The 22298-nt window shown below is 40.3% G+C and overlaps 1 protein-coding gene across 1 annotated transcript in view; it reads left to right on the forward strand.

The window, feature by feature from the left end:
• The window catches only part of CNTNAP2 (contactin associated protein 2), a 1111126-nt gene that overhangs the window by 980296 nt on the left and 108532 nt on the right, over nucleotides 1-22298 (forward strand). The window contains exon 16 of the mRNA XM_051611595.1: nucleotides 13131-13301. Coding sequence (XP_051467555.1) covers nucleotides 13131-13301 — 171 coding nt within the window. The remainder of the gene's footprint in view (nucleotides 1-13130; nucleotides 13302-22298) is intronic.

Raw genomic sequence — 22298 nt, forward strand, 5'->3', positions numbered from 1 at the left:
ACTTGGGAAGGGTCATTTATGATAAGAATGTCAGAGCCAAGAAATTGAATTTAGCAGTACTGAATTATGGTACAGTGCCTTTATGCCAACTCATTCTTCCATTTCAGATAAAAATCTTCATTGCAAGGGGTTCCTTTTGTATTCTGGAAATCTAGTTTCAGATGGGCATGCTTTTCCCACTTTGTGCCATGCTTTGTAAACTGTCTTGGGTCAGTTTTTCTCTGTGATCTTTTTTTTCATATGCAGCTGAAACATTCATTTAGAAGTGCAGATTTCTGCATAACTGAAGTGGAGAGACATGAAGCATGAGGGAAGGGACAGAGGAAGGAAGGAAGGAAGGAAGGAAGGAAGGAAGGAAGGAAGGAAGGAAGGAAGGAAGGAAGGAAGGAAGGAAGGAAGGAAGGAAGGAAGGAAGGAAGGAAGGAAGGAAGGAAGGAAGGAAGGAAGGAAGGAAGGAAGGAAGGAAGGAAGGAAGGAAGGAAGGAAGGAAGGAAGGAAGGAAGGAAGGAAGGATTCATTCTTTCACAGGATAGTTGAGATTGGAAAGAGTCTTTAGAGGAGTTAAGCCTTTAACACAGGTTATCGGTACTAGAATTTTTTTTATGCTAAAGGTAACAATTTTCTATTGGGGGTTGCTATCCATACTTCTTTCTGGTATATGTGTAAATTCTGGTTGATTTATTCCTCATAAAATTAATAATGCCATTTTTAATATACACATACATTTAAGATTCTCGGTCTCAGTCCTGCTACCACAAAAGTAAGATGTTTATGACTTCTTGCAACTGGAGTTCAAAAGATCCCCTCTTCTCTCCACACAATGATCTGTTTAGTCTAAAAAAAAAATAGTTAGGGCTCTGGTTTAGATTTGCTATTACACTACATATATTTGTTTGCATACCTATATGGTATTTGAAAAGTGACTAGTCAGTGACTGCTCAAAGAGTGACAGCTGCAGTTCTACAGTGAGCTCACCTGGGTGACTTTGCCTATGTAACTTTACTCTGATAACAATATTAGCAATGGCAGTAATGGTAATGTTAAGAATAATTTTTAAAAAGTGGATAGAGGGAGTATAGCCAGGCACAAGTCTGTCAGGGACCACTCAATATAGGAAAATTTTCACTTTACTGGATTTTCTAAGTGCTCTTTCTTTGCGTTCTTGGATTTAGAACACTGCTGAGATACTGTGACATCTAGTAAGATCAGAAGTAAGATCTTCGCCACAGTGATAATCTTAATGAGGTAAGGAACAAGCAGCAAATGGAAGGCTGAAATGAAGCCAAGTGAGGAGTTTCTCTGCTACAGACAATATAGAAACTCATCATAAAATTCCTTTTCAAAGACCTCCTTGCAAGTCTGCTCTTAGTGACTGAAGAGGAAAAGGCTAGAGCAGCATAGGAGAACACATGATATAGCAGATATTCTAGCTAAAGCTTCAAGTGGAACAGCACTGTAATGTGGACTCTACTGGTTCTTCTCAGTTCCTAGAGAACTTTAGGACTGGGAGGCCACAGAGGTTGGCTGTTTGAATTCAACACAGGATGTCCATCTCTAGAAATCAGGTTTTTCACAAATGTTCTTAATTGACCACCTAGATAAAATAAATAGCAACCATCAGGGAAAAAAACACAGGGCTAGTAAATATATTATGGGAAGCTCTGCCTGGACTGATATACAGTGACATAAACCTGGAGTGGCACCATGAGAATGAAGATTATAGTTTTACTCCCTAACTATAGGTTTGATGTACATCTCTAAGTATTTCTTAATTAGGCTGAAATTAGGATTGGGACATGAACGAAGGAGTAATTGAAAGTATATTTCTACAGATAAACAGTAGAACAGCAGATCTTTTAATTACTGCACCTGCTGATTTAAATTAATACTTCAAGGAAGTTGTTACAGCCATAGGTTTCATCAAAGCTCAGAGGGCTATGAATCATCAAAGGACCTAGTCATATCTTGTGAGTTAAATATTCTCAGTTTTAGTTCAGAAGGCTCCGAAATCCATGCAGTAAGAGAAGATCATGCAAAATAATTTTATCATCTCTGCGAATAACAGGTAATTCTGGAATCAATGATATGAACAATAGTTAATGTGCTACATCAAGACTAAATTGCATCTTACATTTTAATTCTGAAGAATGTTTTCCATTGTGAAAGTGGTGCTGCTCAAGGAGAACACAAATCAGATGGTGAGAGAGTGAGGACACTGAGACCAGATCCATAGTCAAGCATGGGTGACTTTGAAACCACCTATAGGAACAAAAATTTCACCCTAAGCAGAGAAACTATCTTCCAGAAATGAGAAAATGTAGAGGAGGAGAGCTGCATAGAGATTACCCAGCACACCCTTCTTAGGAAAAGTCAAAGCAGGGATAGCAAGTGGGAATGACAGAAGTGGATATGGTTATTGGATCATGTTGTCCACATGGTTTTGGGTCACTGCAATGGCTCTGTGCCTCTGCTGAACTTTAGAGCTGCATCTCATTGTCCACATGCCTAGCCAAGGATCTGGAGGGGTCTGAGAACTACCCTTTCCTACAGATCACCTCCGCAGCACAGTGGGTAAATGTAGGACCATAGAGGAAATGAGCTGTATTTGTTTTCTTGCATTCTTGTCCTCGTGTCTTTGCCGTCCATATTGCACAGTCATGTGCTGAGCATAGGGTGGTGATTACCAGTTGGGAATGGTAAGCTATTATAATTGCTCTGCACAGCTGAAAACACCCACCAGTAATTTTCAGGCAATAGAGAATCAGATCTTCATAGTTAATAATGTGGTTTGTGGACAGCAGCAGGTTCCCGTATTTAATGTTCACCATTCTGGCATCATGGCAGGATTCCCACACACTGCATTGACTGTGGCACAGGGGTGATCAAACTGATGTTTGCAGGTTAGTTACTGTTTAAAAAAATTCCCTAGAAAGGACACCAGTTTACATGCCTCATTAAAACCCCATCAGCACGTTACACAGCTCCAGGTTGTAAACCATGCCAGATCAGGACCTTTCATTCTTTAGATGGATGGAAGTAATGATGCCAGCAGTGACAGAGTATGCATTGTGATTAGGCATTGTGACCAGGAGGCAAGACTTTTGAAAAATGATCTTCCAAAGACGATTGCAGGTAACACAGTAGGTGCTGGAAACTTTTCTGCATCACTGAGTCTGTTTCATTGACTCAAACATTCCACTGATAAATGTGATTGCACTTTTCCCTCACTCAGCAAATACAGTGACTGGCAGAGTAAAGCAAACTTTAGCGTCTGTGTTTATATCCATTGATCTATATCTTGTAAGTGTTACACCACTTGAGAATCTCTATGAGAACAGATAATTTATAACAGCAAGGAGACGAACTGCTATCCATCTTATACTCCTCTCTTAATGTAAGCTGGTTAGTGTCCTTCATTACTGACCGTAGTACTCAAGTTGAGCCCAGATAGTAGGGCAGACTTTCACTTCTAAATAAACAATTGAACCTTTTCCTCAGTATTTTGTTCTGCATAAAGGAGCTTGAGGCTTCAGACCTGTATGAAAAGGTGACAAATTCTGTAATGAGCTCAACCATTGTCACAGCAGTGGCAAGCATGCAAGGACTTTTGACATTAGCAGTAAAAGAAGTAGCAAAAGACTATAAATGGAGACCAAACAACCTTCCTACAACTGGAGGAGGCAAGAGCATCAGTGGAAGATCACCCCCCAAATGCGCAGAGATTATTAACCTTTTTCAAGATCTCACTTTCAGAAAAGACATATGCAATGAACTTGCAGAAGAGAAGCCTGAGGGAATTGCTTTGAGGTGTATTATAGAAATCAAAGAGGTTGAAAACCATAAGCCCAGTTTTTCAGCTCAAATGTACTTTCTTGGTTGCCTGCATCTGAACGTATTGATCCAGTCCTGGCTTTGCAACTCTAGATCTCTGCAAGCCTCCTTGCAAATCCTAACAAAGGCATACTCTTAGCCCAATTCTGCCAGATTCCCCCCATCTCTCAGGGTTCTTAACACCCTCATTCTTCATAAGTAACCAGATTATCAGCCAAAATATGCCATGATGAGAAGGTCTTGGAAATTCTTTTAAGTTTGCTGGAGGTAACTTCTTGTCACGGGCACTCAGTAAACTAACTAGGAAAGATGTCCTCCTCTACTTGCTATTTCTGAATAGAGAAGGACTCAAGAATGTGGTGACAGGTGATTGTCTTGACCACAGTAACCATTCAGTTGAGTTTAAAATATTCAGTGTAATAAGAAAAAAGGACAGCAGAGTATCTACACTGGACTTCAGGAGAGCAAACTTGAAACTATTCAGGGAGCTACTTAGCGGAGTACCCTGGGAAACTGCTTTTAGGAACGACCTTTTAGAAGCACAGTATCAGGCAATTCCACTGTCTTAAGTCAAGCAAGTGGGGCAGAAGACCAGCTTGGCTGAACAGGAAACTCCTTATGGAGCTCAAGACGAAAAACAGTTTGCATGTTCTCTGGATACAAGGTCAGACTTTGCTGGAAGATTACAGAGCCACGGTTTATTTATGCAGGGAGAAAACATGAAAGGCCAAAGCTCAATTAGAGTTGAAACTGCCCAGTGTTGTTTCACATAACAAGAAAGGCTTTTTTAAGTACACTAATAACAAGAGGAGGTCTAAAGAAAGCACTGGACTGATACTTGCTGAAGCTTATTCTCTGACTAATAGTTAGAATAAAAAGCTGAGGCATTCGGTGTTTTTTTTGCCTCGGTCTTTAATAGTACTGGTAGACTGTGGGCTACCCGTTCCCCTGAGCCAGGGGACCATGACTCTGGGAATAGTGACTTTCCATTTGTGGACACTGAAATTGTAACAGACCAGCTGAATGTTCACAAGTGCATGGAACCTGATGTGATTCATCCCAGAGTTCTGAAGGAGCTAGCATGTGTTATGGCAAGACCTCTCTCAATCAACCACCAAAGGTCTTGGGAGTCTGAGGAGATCCCTGCTGAATGGAAGGTCGCCAGTGTTATTTCAGTTTACAAGGAGGGTGGGAAGTAAGACCAAGAAAACTACAGACCTGTTAGTCTAACCTCATTTCCTGGAAAAAAATTTGGAGATTTTACTGGGTACTGCTAAAAGACATTTTATGAGCAATGCCATCGTCAGGGTTCACAAAAGGCAAGTTCAGTCTAACTAATTTGATATCCCTCTACAATGAGGTCGCTCACCTAGTGAGTGAAGGGATGGAGGTGGATGTAGATTTTCTGGATTTTAGTAAGGCTTTTTGTACTATCCCTCACCCCATCCTTCTGAACAAGTTGACCAGCCGTGAGATGAGCAGGTAGGTGGTGCATGGGGCTTCTGAAGAACTGGCTGAGGGGCAGGACTTAAAAGGTTGCACTGAACGGGGCTGCATCCAGTCACCAGAGCTGTTCCTCAGGGCTTGATTTGAGGGCCAGTTCTCTTTTTATCAATGATCTGGATGCAGGCATTGAATGCACCATTAGCAAGTCTGCTTGTGGTACCAAACTAGGAGGTGCTGGGGACTCTCTCCAAGGGAAAAGAGGCTTTGCAGTAAGATCTGGATAGACTGGGACATTGGACAGTCATCAAAGGGATGAATTTTAACAAGTCTAAATGCCGAGTTCAGCAGCTGGGATGGGGTAATGCCAGGCACAAGTCTTAACTGGGAGAGGAGTGGCTGGAGTGCAGCCCTGCAGAAGGGCTCTTGGGGCGCTGGCTGACAGGAGGCTCAGCAGGATCAGCCGTGCGCCCTGGCAGCTGGGAGGGCGAATTGCATCCTGGGGTGCATCAAACACAGCACAGCCAGCAAGTCCCAGAGGTGATTATGCCAAAGAAAACAAAGAAGATATGCAGAACTTACCATATATACTAAATTACTTATACATTATCTGTAGTACGTTATCAGTAAGTGTGGCATGAAATCATAGAATCATTTAGGTCAGAAAAGACCCTCAAGATCATCACATCCAACCTTCAGCCCTAAACCCTCGTGACCACTAAACCATCTCCCGAAGTGCCATGTATACCCATTTTTTTAACACCACCAGTGACAGTGCCTCCACCAACAGGGTAGCCTGTTCCATTGCCTCACCTCTCTTTCTGTGAAGAATGTTTTCCTAATATCCAATCTGAACCTCCCCTGGCACTTGACCCCATTTCCTCTTGTCCCATCACTAGTTATTAGGGAGAAGAGGCCAACACCCACCTCACTACAACCTCCTCTCAGGTAGCTGTAGAGAGCAGAGAGGTCTCCCTTCAGCCTCCTCTTCTGCAGGCTGAACAGCCCAGCTCCCTCAGCCTCTCCTCATAAGACCTATTCTCCAGACCCCTCATCAGCCTAGGTGCCCTCCTCTGCACCCTCTCCAGCACCTCAGTGTCCTTCCTATGCTGCAGTGCCCAAAACTGCACACAGTGCTCGAGGTGCAGCCTCACCAAGGCTGAGTACAGGGGCAGGATCACCTCCCTGGTCCTGCTGGTCACACTATTCCTGATGCAGGCCAGGATGCCATTGGCCTTCTTGGCCACCTGGGCACACTGCTGGCTCATCTTCAGCCAGCTGTCAATCAACACCCCAGGTCCCTCTCTGCTGGGCAGCTCTCCAGCCACTCCTCCCCAGGCCTGTAGCATTGCAGGGGGTTGTTGTGGCTGAAGTGCAGGACCTGACATGTGGCCTTATTGAAACTCGTGGCCTTGGCCCATCAATTGAGCCTGTCCAGATCCCCCTGCAGAGCCTCCCTGCCCTCAAGCAGATCGACGCTCCCATCCAGCTTCATGTCATCTGCAAACTTACTGAGGGTGCACTCTATTCTCTTGTCCAAATCATCACTGAAGATGTGAAACAGGAGCAGCCCCAGCACTGAGCCCTGGGGAGCACCACTGGTGACCGGCCACTGACTGGATTTAACTCCACTGAACAGAACTCTTTGGACCCAGCCACCCAGCCAGCTTTTATCCAGCCAAGTGTGTGCAAATCCAAGCCACGAGCAGCCAGCTTCTCTAGGAGAATGCTGTGGGAAACCGTGTCAAAGGCCTTGCTAAAGTCAGGGTAGACAACATCCACAGGCCTTCCCTTGTCCAATAAGCAGATCACCCTGTTACAGAAGGAGATGAGGTTAGTCAAACAGGACCTACCCTTCATGACCCCATGCTGACTGGGCCTGATCACCTGCTTGTTCTGCATGCACTGCATAACTGTACTCAGGATGGTCTGCTCCATGAGCTTCCCTGGTATTGAAGTCAAACTAAGAAGCTTGTCATTTCCTGGAGAATCCTTCCAGCTCTTCTTATAGATGGGGGTTACGCTGACTGATTTCCAATCTGCTAGTACCCTTCCAGTCAGCCAGGACCAATGAAGAACAAAGGTGTAAATGCATGTTAGCACAACCAAAATGACACCAAGCAGACCCTTCAGCGAGGAAGAAGAAGCCACTAGCATTGTAGTTCTCCTGGCAAAGGACTAATTACGCTGATGACTTGCCATCCTTGCTCTCCTCTCCCTCCAGCTCACATACCTCTTTCTCAGACTGAAGCTGTGCTCTCAGCCTCACTCAGGTTAGCACTATTAGCAGAACAGGGCCTGTCTTGCTTCAAGGTTGTAGTTACACCTTTCAAAATAAGGTACAACTCAGACCACAGTGGCAAGAAACACTGTCAATTTTCTTTGACTTTATTGTTGTTTTCTGAGTAATTTGTGACATTCTTTTTTTGATTGGAATATCTTTCCTCCTTCTTCCTCCCCTTTTTTTTCATTGACAATGAATTTGGATAAAGCCCAACAGCTAATTTGGTTTCTGTTAGGGCCAATTCCAGTCATGATGCATATCTGAAGACTTGAATCAAAGCTGTGATTTTTGCTGTGCTGATACCCAGACTTGTTCTTAGTGTGCATGCATAGATTCCTCTCTCCCAGAATGGAAAAAGAAGAATGGGAAAAAAAAAAAGCACCTTGATTTGTTGAGCATAATTGTATGGATAATCTCAGTCCATTGCTTTGTGGCACAGAACAGTTTTCCATTCGCACATCCATCTTCTCTGAAATAGGAGACTATTCTTACATTTTATTCACATAATGGTTTTGATAGAAAATCTGTTTTGCTGCAGATGAGGGCCCTCGAGTTTTTTGGGCTATTGTAATACATAAGAGCTGCCTGACATTGCAGCATTCGTTCTCTAGTGCTATTGCCTAGCAGGGCGAAAAGCACTGACGTCTTTTACAGTTCTGCTATTGCCATTATCCGTTTCAATGGGGTTTAAATGTAAAAGTGAAATTGATGGTGTTAAAGCATGAATTTCAATCATGCTAAGAAAGAAGGTATTGATGGGAGCTAGCAAGGGGATTCTGGACAAAAATATTGCAAGGGAGAAGCTGAAAGGCTGATTGCTATAAGCACAGTGACTCGGTGTTACCAAGTTACAGAACTACCACACATTAAAAGATGTCAGTCCACGTTACATAACTCAGGATGAGGTGAATTTGTCCTTGTCAGTCTTATGGCAACCACCTCCTTCCTCCTTCCTGAGGTGGGACTTCACAGGATAAATCTTCAGGTCTTTATTCAGCTTTTTATCTGAGATTTAAGGTGTCCCTGCTCATTAATCTTTGTAGTCTGGGTGATTTCTTGTGGCTACAGACTATCATGTTTCTTGTAAAATCATACCTTTGTAATTACAGTGCAGCATTCAGTCTGAGCCTGAGTCTTTATGGAACTGTAGAAGAGACACTTTGTATCATGCAAATTATAAAGAGCACAGTAACTTGGGGTTAGCAAAGCTAATGAGAAAGAGGTAAGGCTGCTTTGCAGGAGCTTAATGAGTTGGATTTTAATTTGCACAGCAGATAACCAGAGCCGTTAGCAACCTTGAGACAAATTGAAAACAGAATCGTGAAGTGTTACTCTGTCCCTTTGGCACAACTATTTCTCTGACCCCTGCTTGGATCCAGGCAAACATCCATGAGTTTCCTCTGGGGCTGTGGCCAGCTTTTCCCTTGCCTGTCTCTGTGTGCCATCACCAAGAAACATGCAACTTTGTGGAAAACTCAGCCATACTGTGGGTTTATCTTGGGTTGCAAACAACTGAAAAGGCTTGTCTAATGTATTGATTTATTTGTATTTGTCCTTCCATAACAGCAGCATACTCTGTACCTGTATAATTGGCTTAAATCTAATTTTAAACACTAAGCAAGCTTAAAATAACATAGCTGTCCAGCACAGCTGTGGTCTTGATTACAGAATTATAGATGAGTTTAGAAGGAAGAAAATACAATTATAATGTTACATTTCAGACTACACGATAGAAGTAGCTTATATGTTATTTTAGCTGTTGGAGGAGGAAAAGGCAAAGAAAGTGATGGTGTGTCTCCAAGTACCACTTTCTTCCTATGTTCAAAGTAGGAGCCCTTCTGACTTCCCTGTCTTAATGTTTGCAAGCCTACCGTGTCCCTGAAAAATACTGTCCCTCCTAGCTTGAGTGACTTTCTTACAAAGCAGAACATTTCTTTCAAGACTTTCTTAATCATGTCCCATAAGCACACCATTTGTAAGGTCCACTTACCCCTAGGAAATAATCATGACACAATAATTATGAACAACATGGATTACCAACAAAGCATTTAGAGTGTTTTTTCTAAATAAACTCCAATTCCCTGGGAGTTATCCCTGCTGCCATAACATCTACCTTGTGGTTTAAGTTGCAGTCCCAGTTTCCTCCATATACTGCTTGCTCAGCCTGAAGTGGGAGAAGAGTACCTGTAGGAACAATATGTTCAAACTATTTGAGGAAAGGAGTGTGACAATGTGCCAAGAAAATTTGGAGGCATAGTGACTTACAAAGGTTCCTAATAAGTAACAATAATAACATGTACAGTGAATTTTTATTCAAGATTTCCTTAGGCAGTCCCTTTCTTATCAGCAAAACATCTCCATTGTACTCTTAATAAAATGTCTTTTTTTCCCTGAAAGTGTTTTGAGATGAATGTGTACCAATGTGCAAAGACACAATTTTGTCTTTATAGGAATTTGTTATGAATAGTCTTTGAAAATGTCTCTCTCAAGCTGCAGGTTTTCCCATTCAATCTGCACAATTTGTATTTATCCTCTCCCCAGTAGCATTTGCAGCCAAGTCTTTCTGCAGACTCAAATCACAGCATTTTGAATGAAATGTAAAAACCTTAGTGATAGACTTCTTCAGTAGTCTAACTGAATTGATGTTGTCCCAGCAACATGGTGACATGCATTTAGCTATGAACCCATCTGCCAGTCTGGCCCTGCAGTTGTACTTTGTAGTGGTAGCTCTTTTAAGTGTACTGTGGTGATGGTTTGAGATCCTAAGCGGCGTGGCTGGATCCTGTTGGATAAACACACAACTAATACCTAAAAACTCTGAAGTCTGTATTTTACTTCAAAAACTAAGTGAAATTTTCTCCTCTGACTATACAAATGAGTGCTTGTGTACATGTGAAAATTATTTTCCTGTAGAGGCAAGCCTGCTCTTTGGTCACGGGTGTTATAGTTAAGGATTCAACTTAGAGTGCCCCAGACTTGCAAACTGGGTCTACGATGAATTACATTTAATTCTTTCAAGTTTGCAAGGCAATTTAAGAAACATAAATAAAATAATACAAAATAAGCTGCTGTTTGATATAGCAGCTCCAACTCTTACTTAATTGTAGCAGTAATGATAATAATACACTGTATTACAGTGGAGGCTGCAGTTAAGGGACTAGGATCTCATTGCACCAGGACTTGAGAAAATAAAACAAAAAATATGATCCTTTCAACAAAGCCATTCTCAATGCATCTGTGGAAAGTGTTTAGTTAAGCCAGGTGTCTTAACTTCTAGTTGGTGAGCCGTGTGAGTCTCACAGCAGATGTGAGCATGGTGTGAACATGCGACCTGCATGGAGTGAGTGAGGGCTGGATGATGCTGGCAGGAAGGCTGGGCTGGGAAGCCTGACAGCAGAGCCCGTTGCAGCCACACTCTTTGGCTGGACCATGACATAGCTAAAATACTCACCCTACTCTCATTTGGGATAGTGAAGTGGCTGAAGAGCCTGCCTCTGAAGAGATCTTTTTCTCCATTAATGCTTGAGTTTCATAGCAGATTCCCTGTAGCTCTCACAGCTCTTTTGCTTGTCTTGTGTTCTTTGTGTTTTAGGCTTATAACTTGGGTAATATTCAGAGAACAGAAAGCAAGGGGTCTAAAGTTCTTAATTGATTTATAAATACATGCAAGCATTTCTACAAGTTTATTCAGGGCAGCTGAATTAGCTCCTTACAAGGATTGCATCAATATATTATCATATCTTTTTTTTGTTTCAATCCTGCTTATTTCATGTGAGTTGATTCAGCAAGAGGAATAAAACCTGTTTTGAGAGTCTGCCAGCATCTAGCATATCTGTAGCTCACAGGAGAAGAAAATGTAGGTGTCCAGGTACATCTGCAAGTGGGAAAGCATATATGGAAGTCCATCTGAATCCTGTACTAACACATTATTGAGAAAACACTTGTGCACCCAGACTATAAGCAATGCTGGTATTGAGGGAGCACCCTGAGAAGTGAGAGATGGAAAGACACCTGAGACCATGAATGAAATAAAATGTCAAACCTCTTTTATCTGTGTTGCTTTATGACTAGGTATGTATTCAGAGGAAGACCTTGCAGTTAGTTGGCAGACTTTTTCTGCTTTTTTATGATATTAAGATTATTGACATTTCTGTAGAAATCATTAATAATATTCAGTCTGGAAGTTGCCAGTTTGTCTAAATAGGGTAAACAGTAATACATCTTGAAAACCAGCTGACCTAGCCTAACTGATTTAGTCACAAAGCCATATATCTGTTTTATAAATGCCCATTTCATCCCATTTTCATTGCTCACATATGCATGTACACACATACACACAAAATCTCGGTTACAACTTTCCTCCTGGGATGCATTAAAGTAAATGGAAAGCTGCTTCTTTTTCCAAACCTCTCGTTTTGCATTCTTGAGAGAGGCAGAATTAAATGGAGGGGATGGGATAGAAATATGGAATGCTTTTGCCTTGTATGTACTCGTGTATTTCAAACATTCAAAGCCTTCTTCTGTTAATTCAGATGTTCAATTTAAATGTGAATACAGATTAATAAATTACACAAACTATAGCACTTTGGACTTGGATGTGGGCCAGTGGTGTTATATATTAGCAGTGTTGAGCTTCTGGAGCTTCAGCATACTCATTCATATTCATGCAGTGCTAACCAGGGAAATAATAATGTTATCACCTAGTTCAGCAGTCAAATAGAAAATCAATCTCTGGTATTTTTGAAGGAACGGATAGTAGTTTCTTCTTGTGTTTAATAGCTGAAATACTAAGGACTCAGTTGTGGTGACTTAATGAGTGATGTGTTAATAAATTTCTGAATCTTCATGCATAAGCATCCTGATGAAAGTAGAATTAACTGTTTTAGTCTGTCATTGGCTTACCATATCACCGATATCTTCTCAGTTTTTTGTTTTTGAAATGTAATGCTACCTTGCACAGAATGTTGACTGGCATGCTAGCTAAAGTACTGTTACAGTTCTTGAATAATATTAATTATTATATTACTCCAGTGGAAATGTATTAGGGGACTGTTGAGGCGTATGTTAATTGTGTCTGTATTGCTTAGCTTCATTTATTGGATGTTTGCTTTTATATGTATTAATAGACTTGTAATAGACATAGATACATTTTCTAAAGAAATGGGTGTCGTTCTGTTGAATAAATTTGAAGACAGGTAAGATACACATGAAGCAATGTATGAAATCAAAACGTGCCTGAGCTGAAGCAGTCACCCAATGAGTGTTTGGCCCATCTGTCTGATCTCCCGTTAATTCAGTGTTACTATACTAAATATATAGCAGCAACACATTTGTGAATGACTGAATATGATAAATTGAGAACTTGAAAATATAACATTAAACTTTCTCTGCCTTCAGAAATCTGACACACCAGATCCAGAAAAAAAACAAAAAGGAGGTAGTAAAGTCAAGGCACCTGGGTTTTTTCTCAGCATAGACAACACTGTAGCATATATTGACATAAAAGATTCAATTTTTCAAATAGCTTCAAGAGAGCTCTGAAACATGTATCTTTCCTGCCTTTCCCATGCAGGGAATTACTGGAATGCAGCTTCTTTTGTTACATCATCATCCTACCTTCACTTCTCCACCTTCCAAGGGGAAACCAGTGCAGACATCTCCTTCTATTTCAAAACGTCAGCCTCGGATGGGGTGTTTCTTGAGAATCTGGGCAACACTGACTTCATCAAACTGGAGCTGAAATGTAAGTATGTGCTTCCCATCACTCTTCTTGGCACCTGAACAAGTTCATGTCAGGTTGTAGGTTTCAAGAAGCATGTATGGTTCAGTAAAATGTGTAAGGTCACTAAATTCTGGAAAAAATCCCAAATCAAGCTGCTTAGCCTATTTTCAAGTTGCCTTAGGAAGAACACATGAAGTATATTTGGATTATTTATTGAGGGGAGGATAAAGAAGGATAGAGCTAGTAAGATCAGTTATAAAAATGACACTGACCTGAAATTCTTGACAGAATTATTTCTTTAAAGTGTATGTCTTCAGCTCTGTGTGCTTTTCCGTTTTATCTCATGGATGTTTTGGAAATATGGGAAAGAACGAAACAGAGAGACCATCCTAATCAGCACTGAAAGGAGCCAAAGAGCTGAGAACTTCCGTATGATATTTAAAAGCCCTAAAAAATCTCATAAAAATAAATCTTTATCAGCATTATCTGTTAATAAAATCACCAATCTGAAACAGCAGGCATAATTAAATCAAGAGGCAAGTCAATTTTATTATTTAAAACATTTTTAACGGCCCAGGGGCAAACTTTCCAAGGAAGATGCTGAGATGCTCATCCATACCTGAATTCTGCTTAGTGAAACTGAAGCAGTTGAATTAGGGAGCAAAAAATCTCTGTCTCCTTTGTTCTCCCTCAACCCAGTTTGCCCTGCCATGAAGGGGAGCAGTGACAGGCATGCTGTGCTCCGTGCAGCTGTCAGTCCAGCCTACAGTGGCACATTACAGCAGCAGGGTCACCAGGGTCACACGAGTGCAGCAAACTGCCTCCCTGCACTCCAGTACCAGGAAAAGCATTTGTGCTTCCCTCTGCTGCAGGATCTACTCAGGGATGCCAAGGAACCAGCTCTAAATATTGATGCACAGAAGTCAGTATCAAAAGACATTTATGTTGAAAGAGAAGAAATTGTTTGCATAGCCTGAACAATCTATTTTAATACAGATTCAGTATGATTTACACATGCACATGTTATTTTAAAAAAAAAAAGCCATTTTTGACACTTTCCAAAGTCTAGACATGCGAATTAGAATGTGGAAATTTAGAAACCACCAGGAAGCCCCTTTAAAATGTATCTAAAATTTCTCTCAGGTAAGAATAAAGAGTCATGTTCCAAGTGGCTTCTTTCCCTTTTTCTTCAAGGAATTCAGTTGATATTGCTGAATCTCAAATTTACAGATGTGGGAAGCTCTCCAGAGCTTCTTGCTCTTCTGCTGTATGGAAGGTGTTGTCAGCCACTGTAGTTATCAGACCAGCCATGTTGTTCACTTAGCTAAAAAGTGACAATATCAGTGAAGGTGACTTGTTGAACTCAACACAGGTTAAATAATAATCGTGCTGCAGTGGCTTGCTGAATAGATGCACCAGTTCAAGAAAGCATGTGGCAGTGTTCCCACACTATCATTAAACAGGAGTTTAATTTTAAGCCTGTGCTTGACATCCACTGACTTTGCTGTGTAAATTCAACCTCTGCCTCATGACCCTGAATATAAACCTCAGATTACAAATTCTCCATGGCAGAAATTGAAATCTCATCTGTAAATACAGTCTGTAAGTTCAAATATACTATTGCTGTTTAAAGTAGTAAAATTCTTTTGATTAAAACTATCCTGACTGTATTTCCTAAAAAGAACAAAGTAGTTAATTCGATAAAATTGCTTTCTCTCTACCCTTTCTTTCCTGAAAGCTATTGCTTAAATTTTCAGGGCCCCAGAAAACAGTTCTTTCTGTGATTTAAATGTTCTGCCAGTCACAGCTCAAGAGGAGTTTAGTGTGTGCTGCTTCTGAATTACACATCTATTTAATGAGTATATGTTTTATACAGTTTTCATGTTTGTTTCATTCTAGTCTGCACTTAGGTTCTTCTGGAATTTATTCAAAAGAAAAGTAAGGTTTCAGAATTTTGGAAGTTCCCTGTATGGGTTATATTAGAGTCTACTGCTGCTGCTTCTCAAAAGTCTGTTTCTTCTTTACTGAAGTCCCATAAAACTAGTATGTGCATTTCTTTCTTAATAGGAACATAAAATTAAGTCAGTAAGGTATTACAGAATTGCCCTTGCACCATGAAGAAGGTTTCCTTTGGCAGGCTACTTTCTAGCTAACCCATCAAATTGTCTAATAGATTTTGACTGTATTGTATTAAAGGCTTTTGCATAATGGCCATCATCACATATTTACTACAAGCTGCTGCACTTGAAACAGAGGGTGTGTTGGTTTTGTCTGTTGCCTTCTCATACAGGAACAGTTCTCTTTGAAGAAGAATGACTTCCTATAAAACCTGTTCTTGATTTCTTTACTTTTTATGATTCCAAAGGAAAAATGTTGACATCACTGCCCTGCCAGCAGACAGCGCAAATTCTGTTTTCTCCTCTTAATATCTGAAATACTAGTGTGCACCTGTAGTATGTAGTATGCATCAGCTTAGCTCTACAGACCAGGAACTGAAAGGCTATACAATAACTGGTATTGTCATCAGCTTGCTGCACTTGGTGAATGCATTAGGGAAGCAAATAATTCAGTCCATACAAATTCTTAGCTTCAAGCCTTTGGAAAGGAGTTTGCTGTTGCATGTTTTATTCTGAGCACAAGAGTTGTCACTAGAAATGCTAATTAAATTATTTTAGTGGTGTGCTGTCTTGGACAGACAGGTGTGCTTCTAAAGGTCTAATAACTGCACAGGTTATAGATTTATAAGAAAATATTCTAGATTTAGAAGAAAAGGTGGTGGAATTTGCAGTATCTTGAAGAGTAACTTCATGTGCCTTCAGTGAAGCCCCAGGTGGCCGTCTCTGAGGATGGAGGAATACAGGAAGGGAGGGAAGAACATGTTTCTCAGATTTAAGAAATAGCTTTTCCAAACAGCTGACAAGGAAGACTGTCATGAAAATAAACAGTGATAAAATGCTACTATGAGTGTGGCTGAAGTCTTAAGTTATTCCATTTATCAAGCAGATCCGTTGGCAGGCTCATACTTGTCACCATTCATGGAACACTTGGCAGAGATGTAGAATTACCTGAAGCCTCACTTTTTACATACATCAGTAAATCTACAGAACCCCATTATTTTTATAGCTGGCTGGTCAGCTGACAACAACTAGGATAGCTTAGAAAGGAGGTAGTTGATTAAGGTATACATTTTTCTGTAAAGCAGTGCTTCCAGAAACCATACATCTCTGGTCAAAATTTCAAGCTGGTTTGGAAGTAAAAACTGGGTTTTAGATAGAGAAAAAAATGTATGCTTTATTTTTTAGAGCTTTCCTATACAGTTTTGGGAGTTAACCTAAAATCCAGTCTTCCTATAAAAACACCATTGAGAACACAGTTTTTTTCATTTATAGAAGCCCTTACTCCCCTCACCATGGGCATTCTTTTCCTTCTTTAACCTTGATCTACTTTTTAGAACCCAGAGGTAAGTATCCTGCCATCTCTGAAACCTGCTAGGGCAACAGTCTCAGACAGACAGTTAGTTGTCAGTGCCTTTCATAACAAGAATCCACCAAAAAGTTATGATGTCATTTCAAGGAACTCTTTGGCATCTTTCTCAAATCCTCATTTGCCCTTCCAGCAGGTACCTGAAAGCACACAGGAATTTAGTGTCAGCTCTTCATATAACTACACTGTGTACTTGCTGGCACTCACCCTGAGAGGTGACAGGGAGATGGCTATAGCATGAAGTATTTCTGTGAATGGAAATAACCTACTGGCCCACGAGATACATATGTGCCATATGAGACCCACTTACTAGTGCTCATCATTTTAGATGGGCATTGCTTTTATTAATCATTTGCCCTTGTGTCCCCTTGTTGTAGCAGTTGGGTGCAGCCCTAGCACACATGAAACACAGATGAAACAGTAGGCTCTATGTCAGCCAACAACATGGATGCTCCAGGTCTTCACCAGCAATCCTAATGTTCATTTGTTTTAGGAACTTCAGGGTTAAATTGCATCAGATGAAATGTGCCAATGTGTTGCATTCTTGAAGACTCTTAGTTTGCTTTCCCTTTCAGTTCTTTGCAGTCACTCCTCCCTGGAAATGGCAGCTTTGCATAATGAGGCCTTGCAAGAGCCATCAGGTCCCTTCCAACCCCTAACATTCTGTGATTCTGTGTGAAACAGGCCTCCAGGATACTGACTTGAAACTCTGCAGCATGCAGGGGGCCACCTAAAACCCAGCTGAGTATCAATACTTGACTAAGGTCAAATGAGCAAGAGTGTGGTTTTGTACATTTATGAGATGGAAGTTGAAGACTTTGGAGAGTTATGACTGTGAAAGTTCAGCTACTTCATTCCTGTGAGGTGTTTGCCAAATGGAACACATTTGAATCTTGTGATCAAGAGAAATACCAAGTTTCGGGAGAGATATATTCCTGAAGGCAAGTTTTGGAAGGGGCACATTCTTGAGAATTTGGGAAGAAGCATCTACCACCTCACTGTTTTGTAACAGATTCCCAGGACTGTTGCTCTAGTTGTGAATTAAACTGTTCCAGAGAACTCTCTTAGTGACATTGTCATATAATTCTAATGAGAAAGATACTCTGCTCACTTGAGTAGCTCCTTTCATGGCAGCATCTCCAAGCAATTTACAGACACTAATGAATTGTGTCTCACTAGTATTACTCTGAAGTAAGTAAAAAGCAAATCACTTTTGCAACAGAAAAAAACAACAACAAATGAATATGAGGCTTGGAGAGGTACATGTCAATTTATGTTTGATCCTGACATGAACATCTAAGAGAGGAAGGAGCTTTGTTATTAATTTACTGTAAAAAGCTAGAAATATTTACAGCCCCTACATCTGGGGACATCCCTTGGCTGATAACTCCTGCAATACTAGCTGCCCTAAAAGTCTCTCCCAAGAAGTGATTGCTGAACTTGGATGCTGTGAAAAGGATTTAGCTTGCTAAGGAGAGCAGCTCTATGACCTCAGGATGGGTATACTTGCTCTGTGGGCATGGGATACTAACAGCACTCTTATACCTAACATTTACCCTTGAAAAGTCCTGCATTGCTTCTTGTGCTTAGCTGTTTCTAGGCTACACAGTTGAGACAAAAGTAACATCTCCAAAATCAGACAAGAAACCGTGAGTGCTTAGCTGTTTCTAGGCTACACAGTTGAGACAAAAGTAACATCTCCAAAATCAGACAAGAAACCGTGACAGACCAGGGACCACGATTCCCACTGCTGTTTGCTTCTGCCCAGACAGCATTCATTCCTCTAGACTGAATGCTCTATCATGACTGATTAATATATTTTCATATAAATTTTAATAACTTCATCACTTCTTTCTCCAGAGGCATCCTAAAATGGAATTCTACTATATTCTATCAATGGTTTCCACATGATACTCTTTAAATTCCCATATGTTAATGTAAATGCAGCTTATATTTTCCACTGCTTTATTTTTCTAGCTGGGTAGGGAAACTGGTGTGACCTTTTTTGTTTCTTTTAATTGAGTTGTTATTTTGCTTTCCTAGCAGAAGGTCACTTTTTTAAAAAAACAACTCCCTAGGAAACTATCTTGCATTAGCTACACGTCAAAGACTGCACAGGACACTGAGGAATTCCTTCATCCCAGAGGCCAGTAAAAAGTTATCGAAGTAAACAGAAGAACATTAAATTTCTTCTGGGAAATTTTTTGACTCAAATGTTTTCCACAGCAGTATTTGCAAACTCTCATCCTATTCCAGGACAATATGAAAGTTAAAAACAAACAAAAAAATATTATGAAGAACTGCAAGCCATTCTTTTAAAGATAAGATTCCTTTTCAGATGATGTAGGGGATGCAGAAACACCTGATATTCAAATAGAACAATTTATGGCCCATCTGAGAAGGTCAGTTTCACCTGTGTCCTTGTTCCTAATTAGCAGATGGGGATAGGGGCCCAGGCTGGCAAGTGGGAACAAGCCAAAGGCAGCAAATAAACCCCAGGCAGCTGGGGTATTGGCTAAAACTAACCAACAGAAAATCCTTAGCACAGAGCTGTGGGGAAAATAAGGCCATCAGTAGCTCTTCTGTAACTAGCTTGGACTCTGGCAACGTACAGGTTGCTCTACTTTGTTCTCCTCAATGTCAGTATGGCATTCATGACCCCTTGGTATAGCATCCCCTCATCATTACTCCTCTCATCTCAAGGGTTCTGGGATGCTTTTCTCATTGCCATAAATGCCACTTTAATAGTAGTTTTATGGGCAGTGTCTTATAAATCAGTTATAGCTCACATAAAGTTCAAGGTGGGAACTGATTCACATTCAAAAAGCATAGTTCTCCCTAACTTTAGTTTGTATTGCACTAAATACATGCCACACATGGCAAACTGTTGCTGGCCCTGCTACCCACTAGCTCATCTCAAGTCTTCATCCTCATTTTCACTCTACTTTCTGTTACATGCCAAAGCTGCACGTGCTTTGTTACATTCTTTATGTATGCTCATCTTTTTCCTGGAGAAAGTCTATATTTACTATACTGCACAAAATTACCAGCTATTTTAGGCACCAGACAGGAAAAGACCTTCTGGGATCCTTTTAGATCCATACTGTCACCAACAGCCGTGATGCATGACCCATCTCTTGCCCCCTAAATTTGTCCAACTCTCTATTGAAAATAATTTGAATTTGTGCCAGCTGGACAACTGTTTCAGATTTTCACATCTTCGTTGGTTAGAAACCTTCCAATTCCTAACAGTTTTATTAGCATATTGTATTTATAGACATTTGTTCTTGTTTCAGTATTGTTCTTTGGCTGAATTAATTATTTTCTCTTCCTAGCATTTTCTCTCCCCTTGTGTATTTATAGAGAAATCATATCTTCTCTCAGCTTTTAATTGCTGTGTTAAGAGAGAAACTCATATCATGTCTTCTCATAAAGTATTTTCTTTTGTTCCTTTCTCTGGTTCTGCTAATAAGGTTCTCCCTACTCTTTGACCTTAAATTCTTCTTTCCTAAAGATAAATAATCAAAACTATCCACATTAATTCTGATAATGGTTTACTACTGTTTAATTAATACTTACCCTGCCTGCTTCATCCTAAGAATTTTGACCAATCACACTGGGATCCCATTGGTTATGTATTATTTTGTGGCCTTTCCAATATTGTGTGACAGGCAAAAAAGATTCAGATAATTGCTGACTTCTTGTGCAAAGGTAATATAATACTAAATATGACTTGACCCAAAACCAATTGGAGGTTCTTTAATTTTCTTCATCCATCTCATCATCAGTCTGTGAAAATGTTTTCTGTTTCTGCTCTGGAAGAAATTCAAATATGCTAGATCTGTAACAATTCTCACAAAAAAATAAGAGGGTTTTTTAATCCAAGAAGGATATCCATTACATTGACTTTGTTAAATCCTTTCTGTGCTTTCATACTTCTTGTGTTTTGCCACACATTATAAAGTGATGTCTGCTTCACTCGCTGGCTTTATGTGCACTCTCACCTTGCTTGACTGCAGGGTAAAATCTGGGCATTGTATGATATTGATAACTTTCTACCCATGATATTGAAATTAAGAAGAATTGCTCTTTCAGTAAGTAAATAGCTTCAGTCCATCTACCCTGCCCCCTCACACACACCCTATACATATACGGAGTTACTACACTAAAAGAAAACTTGAGTCATATGTTTGGACGGCCTTTTTTATTGTGTTAGTGCAGTGCATAGTGCAACAGGATCCTTAAGCCCTGATGGGTACCTCTGGACAGCCACGAAGGAATTAATAGCAGCCATGAAGAATTGCTTATTAAACAGCTACTACAAATTAGAAAACCTTACGTGACCAGACAGAAAAATCAATAAAATCATCATGAGCACCTGGCCAAACATAAAAGGTTTTCAGTAGCTACCACCTAGGCATCTATATACCTTTACAAGTCTTATCCACAGTCTGCAGCAGAACCTACAGTTAATAGACTAATTTCAGAATAAGAGAAATACCACAGAAGAGGAAGAAAAGGACATGGACAATGTGCTTTCTCAAAATCACACCAAAGAAGAATGACAGTCTAGATATCTATTTCTCAGGCCTGCACAAGGCTCTTACAACTTTTAGTGTGATGCACAACTTACAATTTTGGCAGATTTTTATGACATTCATATGTGACAGTCCCATTGCTCAGCATTTTTAGAACCATGCCAACTTCATAGCAATTTCTCATAGGAAAAGAAGCTGCTCTCTCCTCTCAAAAATCAATCTGATACTTTATGGTGCTCAGACGTAGTCTGATTTCACTAATGTTAACACCCACTTTTATTTTGCCTTTCATCCAACTAAAAGTAACTCCCAGTTACACAAGACCCTTTATAACCTGCATAGGAGAGCCCTGTTTTGATGTCTGTGCTTCCTCTTTGCTGTGGGGTCTTCTGTTGCATGGGACCAATTCAGCTTCATGGGAAAGCGTTGCAGTGAAAAGAATATAATGAAGCATATTATAACCCTCTACAGAGAGGAAGGCACACACCTCCTCTCTATTCCACTCAGTGCACTGACTACAGTTCCCTTTGTGTGAATCATCTCTCACAAAAAAGACCAGAAGGTATTGCTGCTCTATTTTTTTAAGCTTTAGTTACTCTCATGAGATGAATCAACAATGGCCTTCAAGTGAGTCACCATTCCTTCCTTTCTTCTAGGCAGCTTAGTTGTTACTGGAAGAAGGCTGGCTGGGTGGGAAGTAATGTCTGTCTGAAATTGTATTTATTGCCTTAGAACTGAAGTAAGTATTTTTTCAAGCCCTAACCATCAGGTTTGACCTTAAACAAGTCCTTTCACATGTCTTCACTTTGGTTCCCTGTTTATGCAGTACTGATAAAGTTATTTTTCATTCTTAATATCAATGGCTGAAAATTATTACATCAACTAGAATATAATTGTAAAAATATGAGTGGTTTCTAAGTGCTTGTCTACAAACAGCTGGAGTGCAAATAGCATAACCAAAGGAATTTATAAATAATGCTAATAAATAATTATCTTC

The sequence above is a fragment of the Apus apus genome, chromosome 2, assembly GCF_020740795.1.
Source record: "Apus apus isolate bApuApu2 chromosome 2, bApuApu2.pri.cur, whole genome shotgun sequence".
NCBI classification, from domain to species: Eukaryota; Metazoa; Chordata; class Aves; order Apodiformes; family Apodidae; genus Apus; species Apus apus.